This window comes from Convolutriloba macropyga, unplaced genomic scaffold (genome assembly GCF_964194025.1).
Source record: "Convolutriloba macropyga unplaced genomic scaffold, txConMacr16.3 SCAFFOLD_842, whole genome shotgun sequence".
NCBI lineage: Eukaryota > Metazoa > Xenacoelomorpha > Acoela > Convolutidae > Convolutriloba > Convolutriloba macropyga.
Genome location: NW_027453595.1, coordinates 13,081 through 32,500, shown reverse-complemented (window position 1 = coordinate 32,500; position 19,420 = coordinate 13,081). Strand labels below are relative to the sequence as shown.

Sequence of the window (19,420 nt, the reverse complement as noted above, 5' to 3'; positions counted from 1 at the left end):
CATGGCATTAGACATTGAGATTTGAGATCATATTTCAACGTTTAAGGGAAGTTTGTGTTGTTAACTCGATTTCATCACTCTAGTAAGATCCATTTGACAGATAAGACTAGACTTGTTGACTGATATGATTTTAGCGTGTTGGCAGAGGAACAAAAGCTCTGCAAGTTTCTGGTAAATCGCTGACGTAGATTACAAAGAAGAGAGATGCAAGAAGAGATCCTTACGGAACTGCTCTTGTGACCATAACGCTTTCAGAAAGATGACCGTTGATTCTTATCCTTTGCGCACCAAGATTGAATAGTTTTGTTAAGAGAATACCGTGGTCTACATTATCAAACGCTTTCTCATAGTCAGTATAAATTATGTCAATATTTTCTATGGAATCAACTGATTTATGGATAGATTTTAGGTAAACTGAGAGTTGAATGAAAGTTGAACTAAGAGCTTGATGGAAAACTGGTTCTAAATGCCGGTAAAGACATAAAAACAAACAACGTTCAAAAATTTTAGATGTAATTGTAAGAAGAGAAACCTGCCTATAATTCTCAACATCAGACTATCAACTGTTCTGTAGGTGGGAACGACTACTGAGTTTTTTCAGCTACCTGGAAAAACACTATTTTATTTTAATTTGTGGAAAAATTGGTGTATGTATTTACTGACTGCCCATGAACAACTTTTGTTTACAATTGCAGGAATTTCGTCTGGACCTTTTGCTTTGTAAACATCTACATTTTTGCATATTTTTTCACTCGTTTGTTGGGAAATGTCAAAATCTGTAAATAAGGGCAGCAACGGGGGTGAATTGTTTGGCACGAAGCTGGAAGAAATTTTGAAATATGAAGCAAAATATTGTGAGAAATTAGAGCTTTGACGAACAGGATCATTAGCGATTTCATTCTTAAAGGAGACAAAGCTTGAAATCGCGTTCGACTTGAAGTTTTGTAGTTTTGGCAAAGTTTTTCAGTGGATCGGGATGCTGCTAAATTTGATTCAAACTCTGCTTAATCTTCTTCAATCATCGCTTCAGCAACGCCCTCTAGCATTTCTATTTTCTTTATATTGTTTGCATCGTTCCTTCTAGCTGTTTCAAGGCGCTTAATTGCGTTTGACGTGGCTGGTTAAATCCAAGGTGATTATTGAGATCGAATTATGCATCATTATTCGATAACAAACTAATGTCCAGATTAATTTTCTTTCAGGATATAACTTCTGTTTTTTGGTTTTACTAAGACGAAATCGAGGTTACCTGATGCTGCAGTAGAGAAATCAATGATTTGCTGAAAGCTGTAAGAGCTAATTAGGTCAACAGAAATCTGTGTATCTGAGTTCTTAGCTGAGTAATCATGCCAATCAGTTTCCGGCAAATTGAAATCACCATTCACAATCGCTGAATAGAAGGACTTTGACAGTGTAAAGAATTCCTCAAACAGTAGATAACGATCTTGAGGTGATGGTGATATAGCATAAGGACTTGGACATGATGAATTCGGTGGGGCATAAAAAGACACAAGTAAAATATCCCGAGAATTAAAACAGAACATGCTAGGACGCCTCCATCAATGCTTGTATAAAGAGAAATTTGTCTGGAGACAAAAGTATTCTTGATAGCAATCAAAAGACATCCGTGTTTCCATCTGTTATTATCAGCTTTTCTTTCTGATCGAAATATTGCATAATTGGGAAGAAAAAGTTCGTTATCGTGAAATGAGCACTTATACGTCTTCGTCATATCGCTCTCTTCCGGTCCCAGCCTTGGATTCAGGGATGCCACGGAAGCGGATATAGTAAATCATTATGAAAAAAATGGCACGTGCGTCGAGGGGGGGGGGGGGGGGTGCAAATAATAGGCACCCACTAAGCTGGGGGGGGGGGGAACAAACAGAAAAGGGCCAAAAAATGGAATACCGGATCTTTTCCTTTTGTGCTTCCGCAGCTTAGTGGGTGCATATTATTTGCAACCCCCAGATGCACGTGCAATATTTTTACATAATTATTTACTATGTAATGACACGTGCTCTGTAACTGGGGGGAGCATAACGTACTGGGGGGCACAAACGGAAAAGATCCGGAATACCCTATACGCAATGGAGATACTAGCATTAGAGATTTGATGATGCTACAAGAAAAAGAAAGCGGAAGGCGTAGGAAAAAATAAACAGTTGGAGTTTATGCTCTTTGGCGAATGACTTCCTCATTCTTTTCTGCCCCCCCAGGTTGTTTGGTTCATATTATTTGCTCCTCCAGATGCAGCGCAAAGGTTTGCGTAATGATTTGCAGTTTGATAGCACGTGCTTTGTTATGGTGACGTGTAATGTACTGGTAGGGGAGCGGCTCAGGATTTACTTGTTTTACGCAAAAGCGCACTTTCTTTCTTGTACCTTCCCTCCTTTCTGGAGATACCACTTTTTTCAGAATGCTGGAACATGCTGTAAGTGAAATAATTGGCAATTAATTGATTGCAATAATTGATTGGTTACTCTATTCTAATTGCAATAATTTATTGGAACGACACAATTAATTGTCCAATAATTGGCAGAAACTGAAGCAGCATTTTGTCAGGTTGCAGATATGCAACTATAGAAAAAGTTCCCAGATCACAAACTTCTGGCACAGATCGTATGTAATTTGACAGATTTGGGTGTTAAAAAGTTTTCGTCGTAGATTAGAAATTGAATAATTCAGAAAAATTCAGATACTTACGAAAAATTCATTTGCGTACATTTTTGGGTAAATCAAGGCAAAATTGTTTTCAATTCTGCAAAAAAAAATAATTGATAGAACTTCAAATTTAATTGATCAATTATTGCAATAATTGATTTTTATGTTCTGCCAATTAAATTAATTGATTGTTCCCCTTTTTGTCTACCCAATTAATTGCAATTAATTTTTCCAAATCCCTGGCTGCCACGCACAGGCCTACTCGAGTCGTCTTGCAGCAACATGAATTAATTGATCCATATTTTTTTGTGTACATATTTGAACCATTTTGAGCTTTCTTTCCCGATTTTTTTTCATGAAATTTTGGGTCTTTCCCATTATAGCCCCCCCCCCACCCAGCTAAGTGGCCAGGTAACCTATAGCCCACAATCATAGTAAATATACCATAAGGGGGGCTATAATGGGAAAGACCCGAAATTTTTAATGATTTTGTTGGCTGCTATTTTTTAAATTCGAAACCCTTCCTTGGTTCCTGGTTTTTAGCTCGCTCAAAACTCAAATATTAGTCATAGTTATAATTGTGGTTTTTATTTTTATGGCGATCAAGAAAACCTTTACAGTAAAAAAAGCAGGCAGTTACAGAAGGACGACCTGAAATTCGATGGCTTTTTAATATTGAGTGAAAGGTTATTTCAGGTTTCGTTTGTTCCTTAAAATTGCGTTGCCTTGTTTCAGGGTTAAATGTTGAGCATCAAACATGTTATATTGAACTAGTCAATTGGACAATGTAATCAATTGTAGTGATTGAAGTTTGGATACAGTTTGTAAACGGACTTGATTGGAGAAAATTATTGGTCATTGTTTTGTTTACTTTCGCAAACAATTGATTTTGCTTTGAACTCGAATTTCGTAACTATCAATTCATACCATGAACATTGACAGTGTCTTGTTTTGAACCTACTACAATTGTCCGATGAGGCTTGATCAGAATCTCTATTTTCTTTTTTGAATCTTAATTTTTATCCTTCAAATGGGCGCCTCTCCTCCTTTGTCGCGAAAAGCGGAATATCTTCTTGAGGAACTGAATAAAGAGTATGTCGAGATTGAAATTATCCGCGAAATTTGTTTCACCGGTGTTCCGGACGACAGTTATAAACGGGATGTTGTTTGGAAAATTCTGCTAAACTATCTACCTGCAAGAAGAGCAGACTGGCCCACAGTAATGAAAGAAAAGCGACAACTTTACAGAGATTACATGAATTTATTCATCGTGCAACCGGGCAGAAAGCATCGGCAAAATCAAGTAGGTGAGTTAACCTTGATTTGTCCACTAAAAACACTACACTACAAACAAGACGGCCTGTGCGAGTCTGTGCATAGCACAGAATGTTCCAACATGCCTCTCAAGGTTGCAAAAACAACTTTTAAATTCTGTCAGAGAAAACGATGTGAGTATCCAAAAGCAACTTATAAGCATTGGAGAAAATTACTTGAACTGTTGAACCAAAAATAATGACGGCTGTTTTCGGCAGACAAAAACCAAAACTCTTCAACAAATTCTAGAAAGATGAGTGTAGTACAATTTGAAACACACAGAAACAGGAAAAGCATACAAACCATGTAATTTTTCTAATTTGTCGTGATTTCTGACAGTTTTTGCACTCTGCCTCTATTTGTGTCCAACAATTAAAGTAACTAACTATCTCAGACTATTTCTCTCACAGACACATACCACACGCATTACAAAGACACTTATGTACACCAATGAAAGCGCGCACTCACAAAAACAAATCCCGACACCAAAAATTTTTTATCTGATCTTTACTCAAGATTTCTCACCGTTCATTTATGTCCTGGTTGTCCTTTCTAGAAGAATAGGCGCGGAGTTTTTGAGGCATTTCTATCGGTAATCGTAAAATTGACACTAAAATATGAAAAGAACTTTTTCAATTTCTCGGAAATGTTCGATCATTTTTTGAAGTTTTATGAGCTTAATCGAATAATAAGCTTTTCAAAATCTCGCAGACGTGTTATCAGAGAGATTTGAAAACACATTTTTGGCAATGGACACATTTAAGGCCACAATTTGTAGCAAATGTAATTTTCCGATTTCTCATGAATTATGTCAGGTTTTGCACTTTGCCTCTCTTGACAATTTTGTCTAACATTTAAAGGAACTGTTTCTGTCACAATAGTTCTCTCTCTCTCTTACAGACATCACCTAGTTTACAAGTCAGCACACCGATTTAGACATTCACAGGCGCGCGCGCACACACTAACTTCTGTAGCTAATGTTGGCCACCGTTCGGTTATGTCTTGGTTGTTTTTTTAAGAAAACTGGGTGTGGATTTCTTGAAATAGTTGTTTAGCTAATCGTAAAAATGACATTGAATTTTTAGTTTTTAATATATTTAAAACCACAATGTTCAACAAATTTTTCTAACTTCAGCAATTCTAATTTTTAATAACCGCCGTCACCTCAGACGACTATTATTTAGGCGCTCTCCTTTTTTACAATTCAAAGAATTTGAATTGTATTGGGGCGCTGTCTGGAGTAGTGATTTTGGTCACGCCGAAACAGGAAGTGGAGCCAAAAAGCGAGTGGTTTTGCGGCGTGAATATTTTTTGCTCTAATTTTAAAGTAAACTGAGAAAACGTGTTTGAACAAAAATTCGCTTTCTCGCTAGTGGTTTTTTGTTCACATGCGGCAATTTCACTTTGATTTTTATTTTTTTTTTCGTATTTTTGGATTGGATTTTTTCTAAATGGTTTCTCCAATCCATTCATAGTCCCTTCTAGGTCTAGTTTTCTGTGTAGTCAATGAAAATTCTTTGAATTGTACGTCACGACTTGTCCTGCTATGTTTTAATTCGCTCTACCTTTTGATTACGTTTTTTGTTTTGCATAAGTCACAACTTTCACGTTTGACTTCTGACTTAGCTCACTCAATGTTTCAACTGAATGGTTTTTAAATCCATTCACTTAATAAATTACGCAAAATGGTGAATACAGTTCAGGTCAAAAGAGCAAAACCAAAAGAGACGGGATAAACCTATAAAGCTCGACCATTAAGTCATTGAGAATTAGGTTATCAAAGTTCATTAGAGTGTTTGCTAGCTAACATTGGTATTAAGCTTCTTAGTGAATTAGCATTTTAGTTTCAGAGTCCAACTGAAACTGAACGACAAATTAGATCACTTTCTGACACTGAAAAAAATTCGGTCAATTTCTCTTCGTTTCTTTTTCTGCTTCAATCCCGATGTGCATCAAGCACGTCAACGGCGGCAACTTGCCGGCTGCTTTTATTCTTGATTTCAGTTAAAAAGCTGAATTAAGTATAGTTTTGGAATCCAACCGAAACTGCACGCCGATTTAGAGCACTTTTTGACACTGAAAAAAATAGAAAATTTTGTCAATTTATCTCTTCTTTTTTTCTGATTCAATCCCGATGTGCATCAAGCGCGTCAACGGTGGCTATTTTCTGGCAATCTGTCGGCTATATTTTAGACTTTCTTACAATTTTTGCACTCTGCCTCCACTCATGTCTAACATATTAAGGAACGTTGAAGTTTGTTCTTAAAGGCTCTTTATAAGTAGCTTTGAGAAGTATTTTTATCAGTAAATTTTGCTTTTGGACCTTTCTACTCTTAACTAAGCTTCTTTTAAAGACATAGGAAATTGTTAAAATTTTTCTGTCAACTGAGAAAGCAGTAATTTCTTCTTTTAAAAGTAACTTGTTTTTCATATGAGGAGTTTCAAAAGTCAATAATCAATTTGTTTTTTTTTTTGCAGAAACCCTCCAAGTCTGGAGAAGATCAGTTCGAAAAGCAATTTCAAAATACAGATTTGAAAATTATATTTTCAAATTATGAACATGCGTATTAAATTTTTCAACTTGGCAATCCATAAACATTAACTCTCAAATTCAACTGTTTTTCATTATACTAGAGGAGATTGGTTTGAACTATCCGCTCTGACATTATAAGGAATACAAATAAAAACACAAAAGATTTTTTAAATTAAAAAAATGTGGTTGATTTGATCTTCGTTACATGAAACCGGTTTTTTCGTGTCCAAGATTTTGAAAATACCCAAATGTTAATTAAGTTCTGATGAAATGAGATGAATTTTCTCAAAAAACAACTCAAAAACAAAGCATATTTTCTGCTTTTAATTTTAAATTTTCAAAGTTGATTTTTGCTGTTTTGAGGCCGAAATGGCCTGGTGTTTTTAATATTCGAAAAAATCTTTTGTTGCAAAATGATGTCTTTTTCTACGATGCGTAAATAAAAAGTGAAAATTTGACAAGAAGAAAAAAGGCAGCCTCGCATAAATATTCCTCCATTAAAAAATGGAACATATCTTGTTGGCAAAAATGTTTGACCTTGAAATTAAATTTGATACGATAAACTGTTTCACGATGAGAGAGCGAAAGATTTATTTTCAAATATAATGAATTTCATCTCAGTTTGAATACAAAATTTTAACTAAGTGAACTAAGTTTGTAGAAATGAATATCAAACTATTTTAAATCAATTATCAATAAACTCTTTTATCAAAAATTTGCAAGGTTTGCCAGGACAATAACCAACGGGAAGCTTATCTTTGACCTTAAGTTCAAGTAGCAAACTACGATGCCAATTTATTATTTGTGTTGTTTATTATTTAATATTTTTGTTGTCCCCCATTATTAGCTACAGTGTCGGCGAAAATAAAACAACCACTAAAAATTATCCGTCAGTCACCATGTTTTATCAATCTGAAAATATAGACAGCAGACCCATTAATCAATAGTTGTATTGGAAACATCGATTTAAAATGAAATATCAAGTAAAATTGACATGGTAATTGATATCGCGTGTAACTTACTTAGAAAGCCTGACAGCCTAGAAATTTGAAGTGCTAAAATATCAGATGGAACAAATCTATGGCACGTTTAATTCAGCTAGGTGGTGGGATTTTTTAAAGTTTTAGTGAAAAACTACAAGTCAGAAATTTTAAGTTGTCTCTGTATTGTGAGTCGATGGTTCGGTTTTAAAACTGAGGATGCGCCAAAATTTATTATCTTTTCTTTAGTCTGATCCGCTTTCAGAGACAACGTCTGGTTTTCAAGAGTTTATTTTGCTTATGTTCTTCTATAAGCTTGTATGCTTGTTAAATAATAGCTTACAAAGGTGTGGTTTATACCCGCATTTACTATCAAAGTTAAGTGTGGCACGATGAAACTCATGTATGATAATGAATAAAAAGGTGTGGCATTGAAAGTCATGAAAAATCAAAGTTAAAGATATGACTTTTACAGCGATTATGAATATGAACTCAACAAATTTGAACTAAATAACAAGGGGAAGGATTGGGGGGCTAAACGATTACGGACCGTTTACATCGCGATATTGCATTCTTAAAGTGTTGCCGCAATTATTTGCTTCTCAAAATGCTGTAGAATAAAATCTTGCTCGCAGTTTTCTTGCTTTCCAGGTAGTAGATGATAGCAGAATCAAACGTATCCACAAAAATGTTGTTTTTTTTTAAAATGTGAAACATTAGAAAACCCATCAATTTGTTATCTTGTCTTATAATTTTTGCAGGTATTTTTGTGCTTGTTCAAAAGACATCCCGAGACCGCCATTGCATTGATATTGGCTTTTTTGTTCCATTATAACAGAGGATGCAGATACAGTCTAATATGCTTCTGATGTAATTCGGTTTTCACTGGTGTGCAAATATACAGAAAAAAAACAGTTAATTCCGAACCATGACAAGGAGTATACAACTGATGTTAGTCCGGCAGTATAAATATTTACAAACTACTCATTTCTTTAACATTACATCAGACAATCTAAGTGAATTCAATTTTCGTGGCATAGTAAATTAAAAAACGCGTTAAGTTTATACGTTTTTATACGTCAACCCAACAAGTTAGTCTAGTTCATATTTCCAAATTTAAAGTCACGCCATATTGAACAAGTAACCTTCCTCAAACAAGGGTTCAATTGTTAAACTTTGAGCTGAAGAAAATTCTAAGCAGTTTGGGAACTTTTTCTGTCTTGTTTGATTTTAGTTTCACTGGGTAGTTTATTTCAATCTAGTATTGCCAATCTCAATGAGTTCTGCATTTTGTTAGAAACAAGTTTCAGGTTCCAGAACAAATTTCATGGAGGTTCAGTCGGTGTCGTAAAAGAGGGTCGTAACTGTTTTTTTATTTTCCAAGAAATTGTAATCTTTTTGTTCGCAAAAAGAGTGTAACGGGGAGTAGGGTTCCGCGAATGTTTACAATATGTTGCCCTTAAGGCCCAGTTTAGTTTTTTCCAAGGATACTATTATATTCTGCTCAGTTGCGTGAAGTACAATTGCTGAGTAGTTCAAATGACAATACTAGTGCATTTAAAACGAGTCTCAAAAGTTTTTGTGGCATAGATTTTCTAATAGCGTAAATTTTTTTTATTCCTTTGGCCGTTTTTCTGAGGATAGTTTTTACGTCCTTTCTAAATGTTAATTTGCTAACTTTATGAGCACCTAGAAATTTTACTTTAGGGTTTTGGTCTATTGGAATTGAATTGATAATTGTCTGTTCATTAAACTCTTTCCTTTTGTTTTTACCAAATATCAAGAATTCAGTTTTGGAGGTATTTACTGTGAGTTGGTGTTGATGACAATATTAATTTGTTGACATTTGGTTCTAACTTGGCCTTGCTTTTATCAATGGAGGTATCAAAGGTCAAAATAACAGTATCGTCAGCATATTGTATAGGTTCGGTTTCATTGTCAACTCGTGTCGTCATATCATTAATATACAGATTAAATAAAAGCGGGCCCAGTGCTTTGCCTTGTGGAACAACTCTATGCAGCGTTTTTTCGTCTGATATGCAGTCTTGTAGGATAAAAGATTGGCTACGGTTTGTAAGGCAACATATGATAAGATTTTTTGAGCTTTCATCAAAACCTTATTTGTCCAAATTGATATCCAAATTTTTGTAATTGATTGAATTCAAAGCTTTTGATAGGTCAAGGAAAGCGGCTGTGACAAAATTGCTTATATCAGTTTTGTTTTTGATGAATTCTGTTCAAAATAATAGGGAATCGGTGGTTGATTGTTTCTAAAGCCATATTGGTTTTAACTTAATAATTTGTCGTGATGGTACTGACAATTTTGTTTCCTCAAGATGGTTTCAATAATCTTGGAAAGGCACAGAATAATGGAGATTGGGCGATAGATGTTAGGTAGATCAGGGTGATCTTTTTTGTAGAGTGGAAAATGTGCTTTTTTAAGTTCATTAGGAAAGCAAGATAATTTGATGCGATAGTTTATAAGGTAATTTAGATCAGGTACAATTACTGAACTCGAGTCTTTAATAGCTAATGCTGGAATGTGTGATGGTCCGATTGGATTATTTCTTCCCGGTGCCCTAATTGCATCGTGACATTCTTTTTCCGTTGCCAATTGAAATATAAAATTTTCGGGTTAAGAATTGCACGCGTTGCACATCTGTAGTGGAAATTAGGGGCCTTGGAACTTTCATAAAGTTCTTAAAGTAGCAACATACTTAACGTAGCAAAATTATCTTTTTTAACAATGCTGCATCACAAAGTACATTGTCGTTTATAAGTGAGCAGTCAGTGATAATGTAATCAATAAGGCTTTCGGTGTTGTTCTCCCGGTTTGAACGAGAAGGAATGGTTTTGTTCTGGACATGCAAGTCATACGGAAGTATTACTGTTTCGAGCTTAGATCTTTCCAACTAATCTAGATAGTAAATGTTATTATCTCCCAGAAGTATTAGCTTTCTGTTTTTCGTATTTGCATTATCAATGTTATTTGCTAGTTGGTACAAAAAATGCCTTGCTATTTTGTTTATTGGGATTATAGGTAACATTCGATAATGCAGAAGCGCAAATTGGAAACTTCAATGAGACCCATAAACTCGAGTTTATCCTTGAATAGATTTAAATCTGTGCAAAAGTTTTGGAAAAATCTTTGGTTCAAGTAACATAACTCCACGACCTTTTTTGGTTTTCATTCCAACCGAAGAAATACGGCCAGTTCTAAAACAACAGTATCGTTCTTTGTCAGGATTGAAAACGTTTTCATCATATTCTCAGAGCCGGGTTTCTGTGAAACAAATAATGCAGTTTGGTCCCAGATCGTGTTCTAGTGTGTGTAGTTCTTTCTTACTGAGAATGCTCTGTGCATTTAGATGATAAATTTTCGATTCCGACTCTCTTTGAGTTACTCTGGTAGACTCATTGTATGTTAGAACAGTTCCTGGATTTATTTCTATGTCACTTGCTCTTAGAAGCAGTGTTAAGCTAATGAAAGGATGAATTAGAATAAAAAACTCACAACCTAAAATTAACCTTGTTTGTGGAAGGTACATTAAACCGTTACCAAAGCCTTTGATAAAATGTTTTTTGTGTTTTAGAAAGTGAAATTACCACTGCTGACGCGGGAGTTCCTGGGGACAACAGCAGCATAACTGAACAAAAGCTTTGTGATTGTTGGGTTGACGAACAGAAAATATTCGATGTCATTTATAAATGATTGTAACAACAGTTCTCAAAATCATCAGTATTACAATGTTTTTATTTTAATAGGGGTCTTTAATAGGATTGGTCATAATAGTTTGAAGCATCCTTATAGTGCAGAGTATCTTTGATTCATTGTTTGATAATTATTATTGGAGGCGATAAATTTTCTTGTCTGTTTGGGGGTTATATGGTTTTTTCAAAAGCTGGAACTTTAATTGTATAAAGGAGCTTTATTTTTTAAGCTATTATTTTTGGTAGAGTACCTTGGTACTAATGCTACCATTTGATGTTATTAGAAGATGTGAAAGCAACCAGTTTTTGAGAAGATGCACACCGTGCTGGTAGTTTAAATGCACAATGACAAAATACAGAAAAAATGTATCCATTGGTATCACTATCGTTATCTTTGTTAAAAGTTTTGTTCACATTTTTAATACTAGCAATAAGAAATGATATCTCGAGGGAGGGTGAATCGGAATAGTGCAATTTAATAAGATTATTAATTTCGTCAGTGTTTGCATATCCCAATACTGCTCAACTTTTTTCAATGGTGGTATTTCAGAATGCAGTGCTATTAATTAATAGCCGCACAGCAATAGCTGGGGCTATTATTGGCCTTCTCTTGGTTTTTTTTATTTGGTCGCGATTTTTGTTACGACCATATGACGTCACAACCACTTCAAATGTGCTTTTTTCATTCGTTCATGCAATTTCCACTGAATTGCGTGCGTGACGTCATTCTTCGCTCTTAGTGGAGCGAGTTTTGTTCATTCGCGTGATTAAATTTTTGGTCACACTTCACTTACCTCACTCTCACAACTGACTTCCTCACTTTGAAATTGACTTTTGTTTACTTAAATTCAAAGAGATAAGGTCAAATGGGTGTGTGTCACTCTAAATGAAGGTTATTTGAGAGCAGCTAATAGAGGCAGCAAAAACCTATACAGATTGTTAATCAGAATATAACATATCAGCCTTCAATGGAAAGACGATTTTTTTGGTCTGTCTTTTTTACTGTTTTTTTTGAGACAGCAGATCTATGAAGCTATTGCGGCTAGTTTCTGGCAATCTGCCAGCTATGTTGATTCAATTGTTTAAATTTCTCGTGTCATTGTTTCTATGGCATTAATGAATTTGAGAAAATTTTCTTCTGTTTCTGAGAGCGATCTGTTATTGGCCTTCCCTCTGTAGTTCAAAGAAATGAATTGCATTGGTCTACTGTCTTTTTTACTTCTCGAAGAGGCGTTGTTTTTTTTTGTTTTTGATAAGTGAGCTAGCAAAGAACCGGAAGCTCACAGAGTAAATGAAGTTTGATAAAGTTGTTCATTGATCAAATTAGAAGAAATTGTATTTTTTGTTCAAACCTTTGAAGCGGCGCCAGTTTTTTGATGTGAAATAAATTTCATAAAGCGAGCGAATGTTTTGATCACGTGTGGCCTGCTTGTTCAAGCTGTTTTTTGGTTTTTACTTTTTTTATTGTGTCGAAAAAGTTATTGTAGATTTTTTGACACAAAAAATAAAGAATGAAGAATTATGCAGAAAACTTCTCATCAAATTTGTATCTAGCTTGCGGACCAGAAGCTGAAGGTGAATGCAACCAAACTTCGATAGCTGATTGTACATCGGATCACCCCTTGAGTGTAGACTCGAACTCAGAATGGCAGCAATATTTCACAGACAACACCGAACTGCTCCAACAGATAGACAAGGACTGCAGACGACTCTTCCCGGACTACTCCTTCTTCCAGAAACCCACCAAGTACCCTGCCTCCAAATATTGTACGGACGGCTCGGGAGGAGGGGACGAACCTGTCAGCGAGGGGGGAGGGGGTGCTTCTTATATGACGCTGAGGAAAAGGGTTGAGTGGGGTGTCTTCCAAGAAATTAAAGGCTCTGCACGGTTAGTTTATCTATCACATAACGAAACAAAAAAGGTGATTTAATTTTGGAGTTGTTAATTCTAGCTGTATATCTTGAGCATTTTTACCTTCCGCGCTGTATTATACCGGTTAGGTTGTTCGAGTCACTGCATCGCTATCATGAAAGATGAGAAAAATATGAAGAAAAAGAAATATTGCTCGTATAATAAAGTTGTAGTGGCAATTATATGTTTATTAGGGGGCTCTTCAATACAAATTTACTATATACCATTATAGAGCTAAAAGAGAGTTAAACTGCCGTTAAACACGGGCGAGGTGAGTAGCCTCTTGATTGAAATTTCATCAGCAAAGAGTTCTGTTTCAGAAATGGTATCTCAACACACGACAGTCCAGAGCGATTAGTTGAAAGTTACTCGTTGGGCGAAGACGCCGAAGTTCACTGGGAGGTTGTGGAACGCATTCTGTTCATCTATGCAAAACTGAACAAGGCAACAGGCTATGTTCAGGGCATGAACGAACTTCTAGGACCAATCTATCACGTCTTTGCTTCCTCAAAGTGTGAAGAAACAAAACGATTCGCCGAGGCCGATTCCTTTTTCTGTTTCGTAAACCTCATGGCCGAGAATAGAGACATCTACACTAAAAGCATGGATAACTCACAAGACGGAATTCAAGGAAAGTTTTCCCAGTTAAACCAGGCCCTGAAAACTTTAGAATGGGACTTGTACATATCCCTCAACCACCAGCAAATTCACCCCCAGTTTTACGCTTTCAGATGGCTCAGTTTGCTTTTCGCACAAGAGTTCAACTTGCCAGACATCGAACAGCTTTGGGACACTTTATTTTCAGACAAAGACCGCTTTTATTACGCCATAATAGTAGCAGTGGCCATGCTGTCATTGGAAAAGAAAACAATCCTGGAAGCGAACTTTAACCAAACTATGCACACTGTTCAGCACTACCAACATTCCATTGATGCCACGTTAAAACATGCTTGTGTACTTCATGAGAGGTGAGAAAATAAAGCTCATTTCGAAATGATTCAGACAGCAGCATAACTTAATGGTCAGCATAAGAAAACGGAGAGAATATGGTTCTGTTTAATAGCTGAGGGGAATTATTGGCCTTCGTTTTATTGTTCAAAGAATTTGAATTGTATCGGGGCGATGTCTTTTTAGGATTCGAAGACTAGTAATAGTGGACTGTCTTTTTTGACCCTTTATCTTGAGTGTATTTGAAAATTGGAATTGTCACATGTGAAAACTAAGTATTTTGGTGAACAAAATGAAAGAGCAGAGGTAAAAGTGGTTTTCTGTTTACGTCGCCTTTTTGAGAGAGCATTTTTTGGTAATCAAAAGGTTTCAATCATTTTTAGGCCAATATTGTGAGTTTTCTCTATCCAAGTGGAATTGAGTGACCAGTATAATTCTTTTTGATGCTTCCGGGTACAATCTGGTTTGAATTCTGTTGGTTTAGGCTACACCAAACTCACAAAACTGACTGTTTTTTTACTATTTTTTAGAAAGATTTGCGTTCTTCACATTTCTCTTGACTTCCTGTAATAACTTAATGCAAATTTTGTTATTAATTGCTCTCGAACGAAGTCAGTTTGCTTTTCCACTTAAAACTTCTTTAGTGGTAATACTGGCATATAATAATCTCGAATGACGTCATTTGAAGCGCACTTTGTGAACTTAGTCACTCCCCCTTTTAGTCCTGCCGTAATAGTAAGGGGGAAAAGTGAGTAAATTTAAGGCGTGAAATTTTAATTTTTATATTTGACTTCCATTTTATTTTTCATTTTAATGCTGCTACTTTTTAACACATGCGTTATGAATGTCTGTAGTTGCAATGTTTTTACGCCTTCAATGGGCAGCTAATGGTTTTTCCTGACTTTGACCCAATTTACATAAGTTTGTGTTTGTTACCTACTGATGTCTTTTTTGCTATGTTATCTCTTGAATTCGATAATTGACAGGGTTCCTTGACCATCTAATTAAACAATGGAAACCATTTAATGGTTTTAGTTATTATTTAACGCTTTTTACGACTTTTAAAGAATATTAGTATTGGCCGTCGATCTTGTTCTTTTTTCGTGTCTCTTGATCAATGACCGGACACATGTTCTTTTGAAAGAGAATACGGCAGGAGAAATGTTTGAATCTATTGAATAGTTTTAGGTTATTTTTGGCTGTTTGTTTTAGATTTCTAATGTATTTGTTTTTAAAATTTATTGGTCATTTTTTTAGTTTGTAATTTTTGTTTTTTTTGCTGTCTTGTCTCTTAGTTTCTCAAAGGACCCGACCTCTTGGCTCTTTAATCAGCAATAATTTAACCCAATTTAATGGTTTAGGTTTTAGTCAGAACGTTTAGTTACTTGCACTTAGTTTAGGTGTTCAACGGTATCATGATCTATCGAATTAAGAGTTGTTTCAAATGTGGTTAAATTTTGAATTAAATTTTAAAGAAAGACGTTACGCTCACTTCAAATCTGTTTCTCTGCAATATTTCATCACTTTTAGATTTTCATCTCTTATTTGAGTGAATCTTCATGCGAGTCAGACCACCCATTACAGCAATTGCTAGCTGGCATTAGTATGAAGCTTAATAACCTTCAGTTTAGATGCAGAATAAAGTTTAGTTTTAGAATTTAACTAAAGCTGCACAACAAATTAGACCACTTTTTGACACTTGGAAACAAGTTCTGTCATCTTTTTTCTTTTTGTATTTCAATCCCTTAAAGCAATCAGGCGCGTCAATGGCGGATATTTTTTGGGCGAGTTACCGGCTATGTTTGATATTTTGAGGCTAAAATCAAGCTTTGAATGATAACAGACAAACACAATAAATTTTAGCTTGCTCTCTATCTAAGCTTGAAGCAATTATTATTGTCATGTGACTGTTGTATTGCTTAGTTTTGTTCTGATTGTTATCTCGCCTGATTTTTAAATCCTTGACTTAGTGAAAAAAGTGCGTGAGTGATTCTGATTGAATGAGTGAGAAAAAATTAGAGTTGTTTTGTTCATTCATGATTCAACAAAGATTCAGAGAGAGCGAGAAAGAGAGAGAGAGAGAGAGAGAAATTTGTTTAAAAAATTTGCTTACCAAATAATTTTTTGTTCACTCGAGGAATTTTTATTTTAACTCGTATTGTATCTGACCAAGTGGTTTTTCTCAGTCAATATAACAAGCAAGAGTACGTTTGAGAGCAATTTTGACCTTTATTTATTTATTAGACATTTAGAGGTTAACAGGAACCTTTTTCACGTATTAATCTATTGGCGATGCTTGCATTCTTTGTCAAGTTTTTAATCTACGTGGAGTTACTTTTGTTGTAGTTAGTCTTTTTCGAGGTTTTGATTGCCTTTTGATTTAACTCGTATCAGATAAAAGATGCATTTGCTTAAGATAAACGGTCGTCGAATTAGGTCAAAATTTGGCGAGATTTTGTTTATATTTGTTTAACGTATATTTTTGTTTATCGTGCTGTTCACTGCTATTTTGTTTACTTTTGGTGAAAAAATTGTTATCCGATTTTTTTCAAAAAGTTTACAAGTTTCAGATTTCTCTTCCCAGTTTTTATTTCTTCTTCCCTTTCGGTTTTTGAATTCAATAGTTGTAATGATATTTGAGTAGGTTTGCTAGGAAATTGTTATGTCGATTCGGACGTGGAAATTTCCGGCTATGGTTTTTAAATTCTCTTCTGCCTATCGTTTATGGTTTCCGTTTTACACTACTGATTTTCGCGCTTGACTTTAAACGCAACGAGGTAAAATAAATGCCTTGTCGTTAAGTCATAGTGCAAATTAAAATCAAAGTTCGTGCAAATGTTTTTGTATTCGGATTAAGCTTAATAAGGCTACTGTTTAGATGTCGAACTCTTTAATTGTGCAATTGAAAACTGCTCCAAATGTTATATTTTTCACCTAAAAAGGCTGCCAATTTTTATCCGTTACGTTTCTTTTTCTATCACCATGGACTTTGAGGGATTGGTTGAGGTTGTTTGCCGGCAATCTGCCAGCAGTGTTTTTTTCAAAATTGTTTTAGTGGTCGAGTAAGCTGTATTACCATCCTTTGTCATTAAGTCAAAATGCATTACGATGCAGAGGTATACCCAAATCGTCACGGGCAGATATGCCCGATGCGTGTGTCTCGTGTTCGTTTTCACTATGTTAATACATTGAAAGTGGAACAAAATTGAGGAAAATAGGTACTTTAGCAGAAACCGGCAAAATGGAAGGGAATATCGTATCCCGTGTTCGCAAAAGTGTCCTAATTTTAGCCGCGAAATACAAGTACAAACTTAGTAACCTATTTTTCGTGCGAGTTGTATCACGCATCCGCTCCATTTATGTATCGATTTTTCGCACATAATGTAGCTCGATTTCGCATATAATCCGCAATTAAGCCTAACTTAATTCCTACTTATTTATTTAAGCCTAACTTATTACTACTAGTAGTACTTTATTACTACTTATAGTACTTTATTACTACTTATTACTACTTATTAGTACTATTTATTACTACTTATTAAAATTGGCCAGTCCCACTTTGATATACAAAGTCTTTGATGTGCGAAGGATTTTTCGGAAAAAAATCAGTTTTTGTGGTTGCATGTATTTGAAGCACTTTGAAGCTTTGAAAGTTTCAATTAAATCTTTATTAAAGTGCTTATTGCATGCTCAAAATGCGCGCGAATAATAGATACCTAAATTGAGCGGAAACGTGCTACAAGATTTGTTACCTGCTTTTCGCACCGAATGTTCTTTTATTTCGCTAAATTGGCGGAACCCCTTTTGCGAAAAGTAAGATACAAAGGATGTCACCTAAATTCGTTCATTGTATGTAACTAAATTTCGAGCCAATTTTACTAAGGCGGAAATTTTGGGGTATACCTCTGCATCGTAATGTGCTAAAGGTTATCAAATTACGTCAATTCTGTTTTAGAATTATTGGCCCGACCGGTGTGAGGTTGGATGGAATTGAGCGCCCGCCAAGTTTAACTCGTAGAGCTTCCAAATTAGTGAGCCTAATGCTAGCAACGCGATTAGTTTTAGTTGTTGTAAATTATGCGATGTAGCTGTGGGTGTGACTGAAAGTGTCTCTTTAATTGAAAAAAGGTCAATTAAAATAAAGCCCCTCCCCTAAAAGGGTATTCGGTCAAATCGGGGGCAGCAAGTCAACTCCTATATAAATGCTGACATAGTCAAATATATAAAGCATCAGATGCGAAAGATGGAGAAGTTAAAGCATCAGAATTATAATCAGGATAGATATGATAAATAGCAATCAAAATATAGTGTATGGTGATTTTGAATCAGGATTCTAATGAGTCTCTTTAATTCAAAAATTATAGTTACAAACATGTTTAAACATGTATTGTTTACTTAACTACTGTTTACAGGTATCAAAATGCTGTATCGAAATCTAACGAGAACTCTTGGAGTTTATCTGCCTCAAATGAGTCGAGAGAACATAGATCGACGCTAAATTGGCTGCAGCAGAAGTTTCACTCCGTGAAAAGTGCAGCTTCAGGAGGTCTGATAACGACTAATGGTGCTAATTCAGAACCACTATCAGCTTCCAATACCTCAAATAGACCACCCTCTGATCGAAAAATTAGCGCCAACAATCGATAATGTTTCTTCCAAACAACTCAACGTTATCGCAAATGAACAGTTCTGATTAATTGAATTTTTTGATCGGTTTCTGTCGTTAATTCAAGCATTTTTGATTTTTTTTTTTGCAGAGGCTAATACTAATGTGTCAAACATATAGCGACTTTGGTAAGCATTTCGGATCTGTTTTTTTGCCCCTCTGATCAAAATTTGTCATAATCTTTTAGAAATGAACTTTGCGTGAATGGCTTTCAATGCCTTGTAAGGTGTAAGAGTAGCCAATTAAAAGCATTGAAAGCTATTAGTAGAATTGCGTCTTATTCTTCAAGGGGTATTTAAAACAAATTGAAGAAGGGATGATTTAACGATTAGTGAACCGATCTGAAAAAAAATCTATAACTGCCTTATAACTGTGGAGCTCAAAATCATGTCAACAAAATTGTTTCAAGTTAAGCCTGATTGGCTGGCTGTGTGCGCAATACTTGTTAAAATGGGGGAAAATTCCCCGAAATGTGACAGGTTGATCATCAATGTGCGCGCTTTTTGTGAGGGTAGAAAGGGTTTAACTTCAAACTTTGTTGACCTGTCTTATCTGTCTTCGAAAGGTGCAAGGATCTGTCTGCTTTTTTGTTTGAGCATTGTATGTAATATCTGATTATTCGACAGTAGTTAGATTTGCAGTAATATCAGTACAATTAAATTATATATTGAATAAAACTTTTTTTCAGAGGAAAG

The 19,420-nt window shown here is 35.3% G+C and overlaps 1 protein-coding gene across 1 annotated transcript; it reads left to right on the top strand.

Moving 5' to 3' along the window:
* The first annotated feature begins 3,400 nt into the window (after positions 1-3,400).
* On the top strand, positions 3,401-18,801 carry LOC142358402 (TBC1 domain family member 13-like). Its single transcript, XM_075409807.1, has 4 exons — positions 3,401-3,968; positions 12,754-13,087; positions 13,432-14,079; positions 18,472-18,801. The coding sequence occupies exons 1-4, from the start codon at positions 3,692-3,694 to the stop codon at positions 18,704-18,706; spliced, it is 1,494 nt and encodes a 497-aa protein (XP_075265922.1). The 5' UTR covers positions 3,401-3,691; the 3' UTR covers positions 18,707-18,801.
* The last annotated feature ends 619 nt before the right edge of the window (positions 18,802-19,420 follow it).

Excerpts from the sequence above, each read along its gene's own strand:
- LOC142358402 (XM_075409807.1), top strand. The coding sequence starts at position 3,692 with ATGGGCGCCTCTCCTCCTTTGTCGCGAAAAGCGGAATATCTTCTTGAG. Across the intron at positions 3,969-12,753 it reads GCATCGGCAAAATCAAGTAG|CTTGCGGACCAGAAGCTGAA; the intron begins GTGAGTTAACCT and ends ATTTGTATCTAG. Across the intron at positions 13,088-13,431 it reads GAAATTAAAGGCTCTGCACG|AAATGGTATCTCAACACACG; the intron begins GTTAGTTTATCT and ends GTTCTGTTTCAG.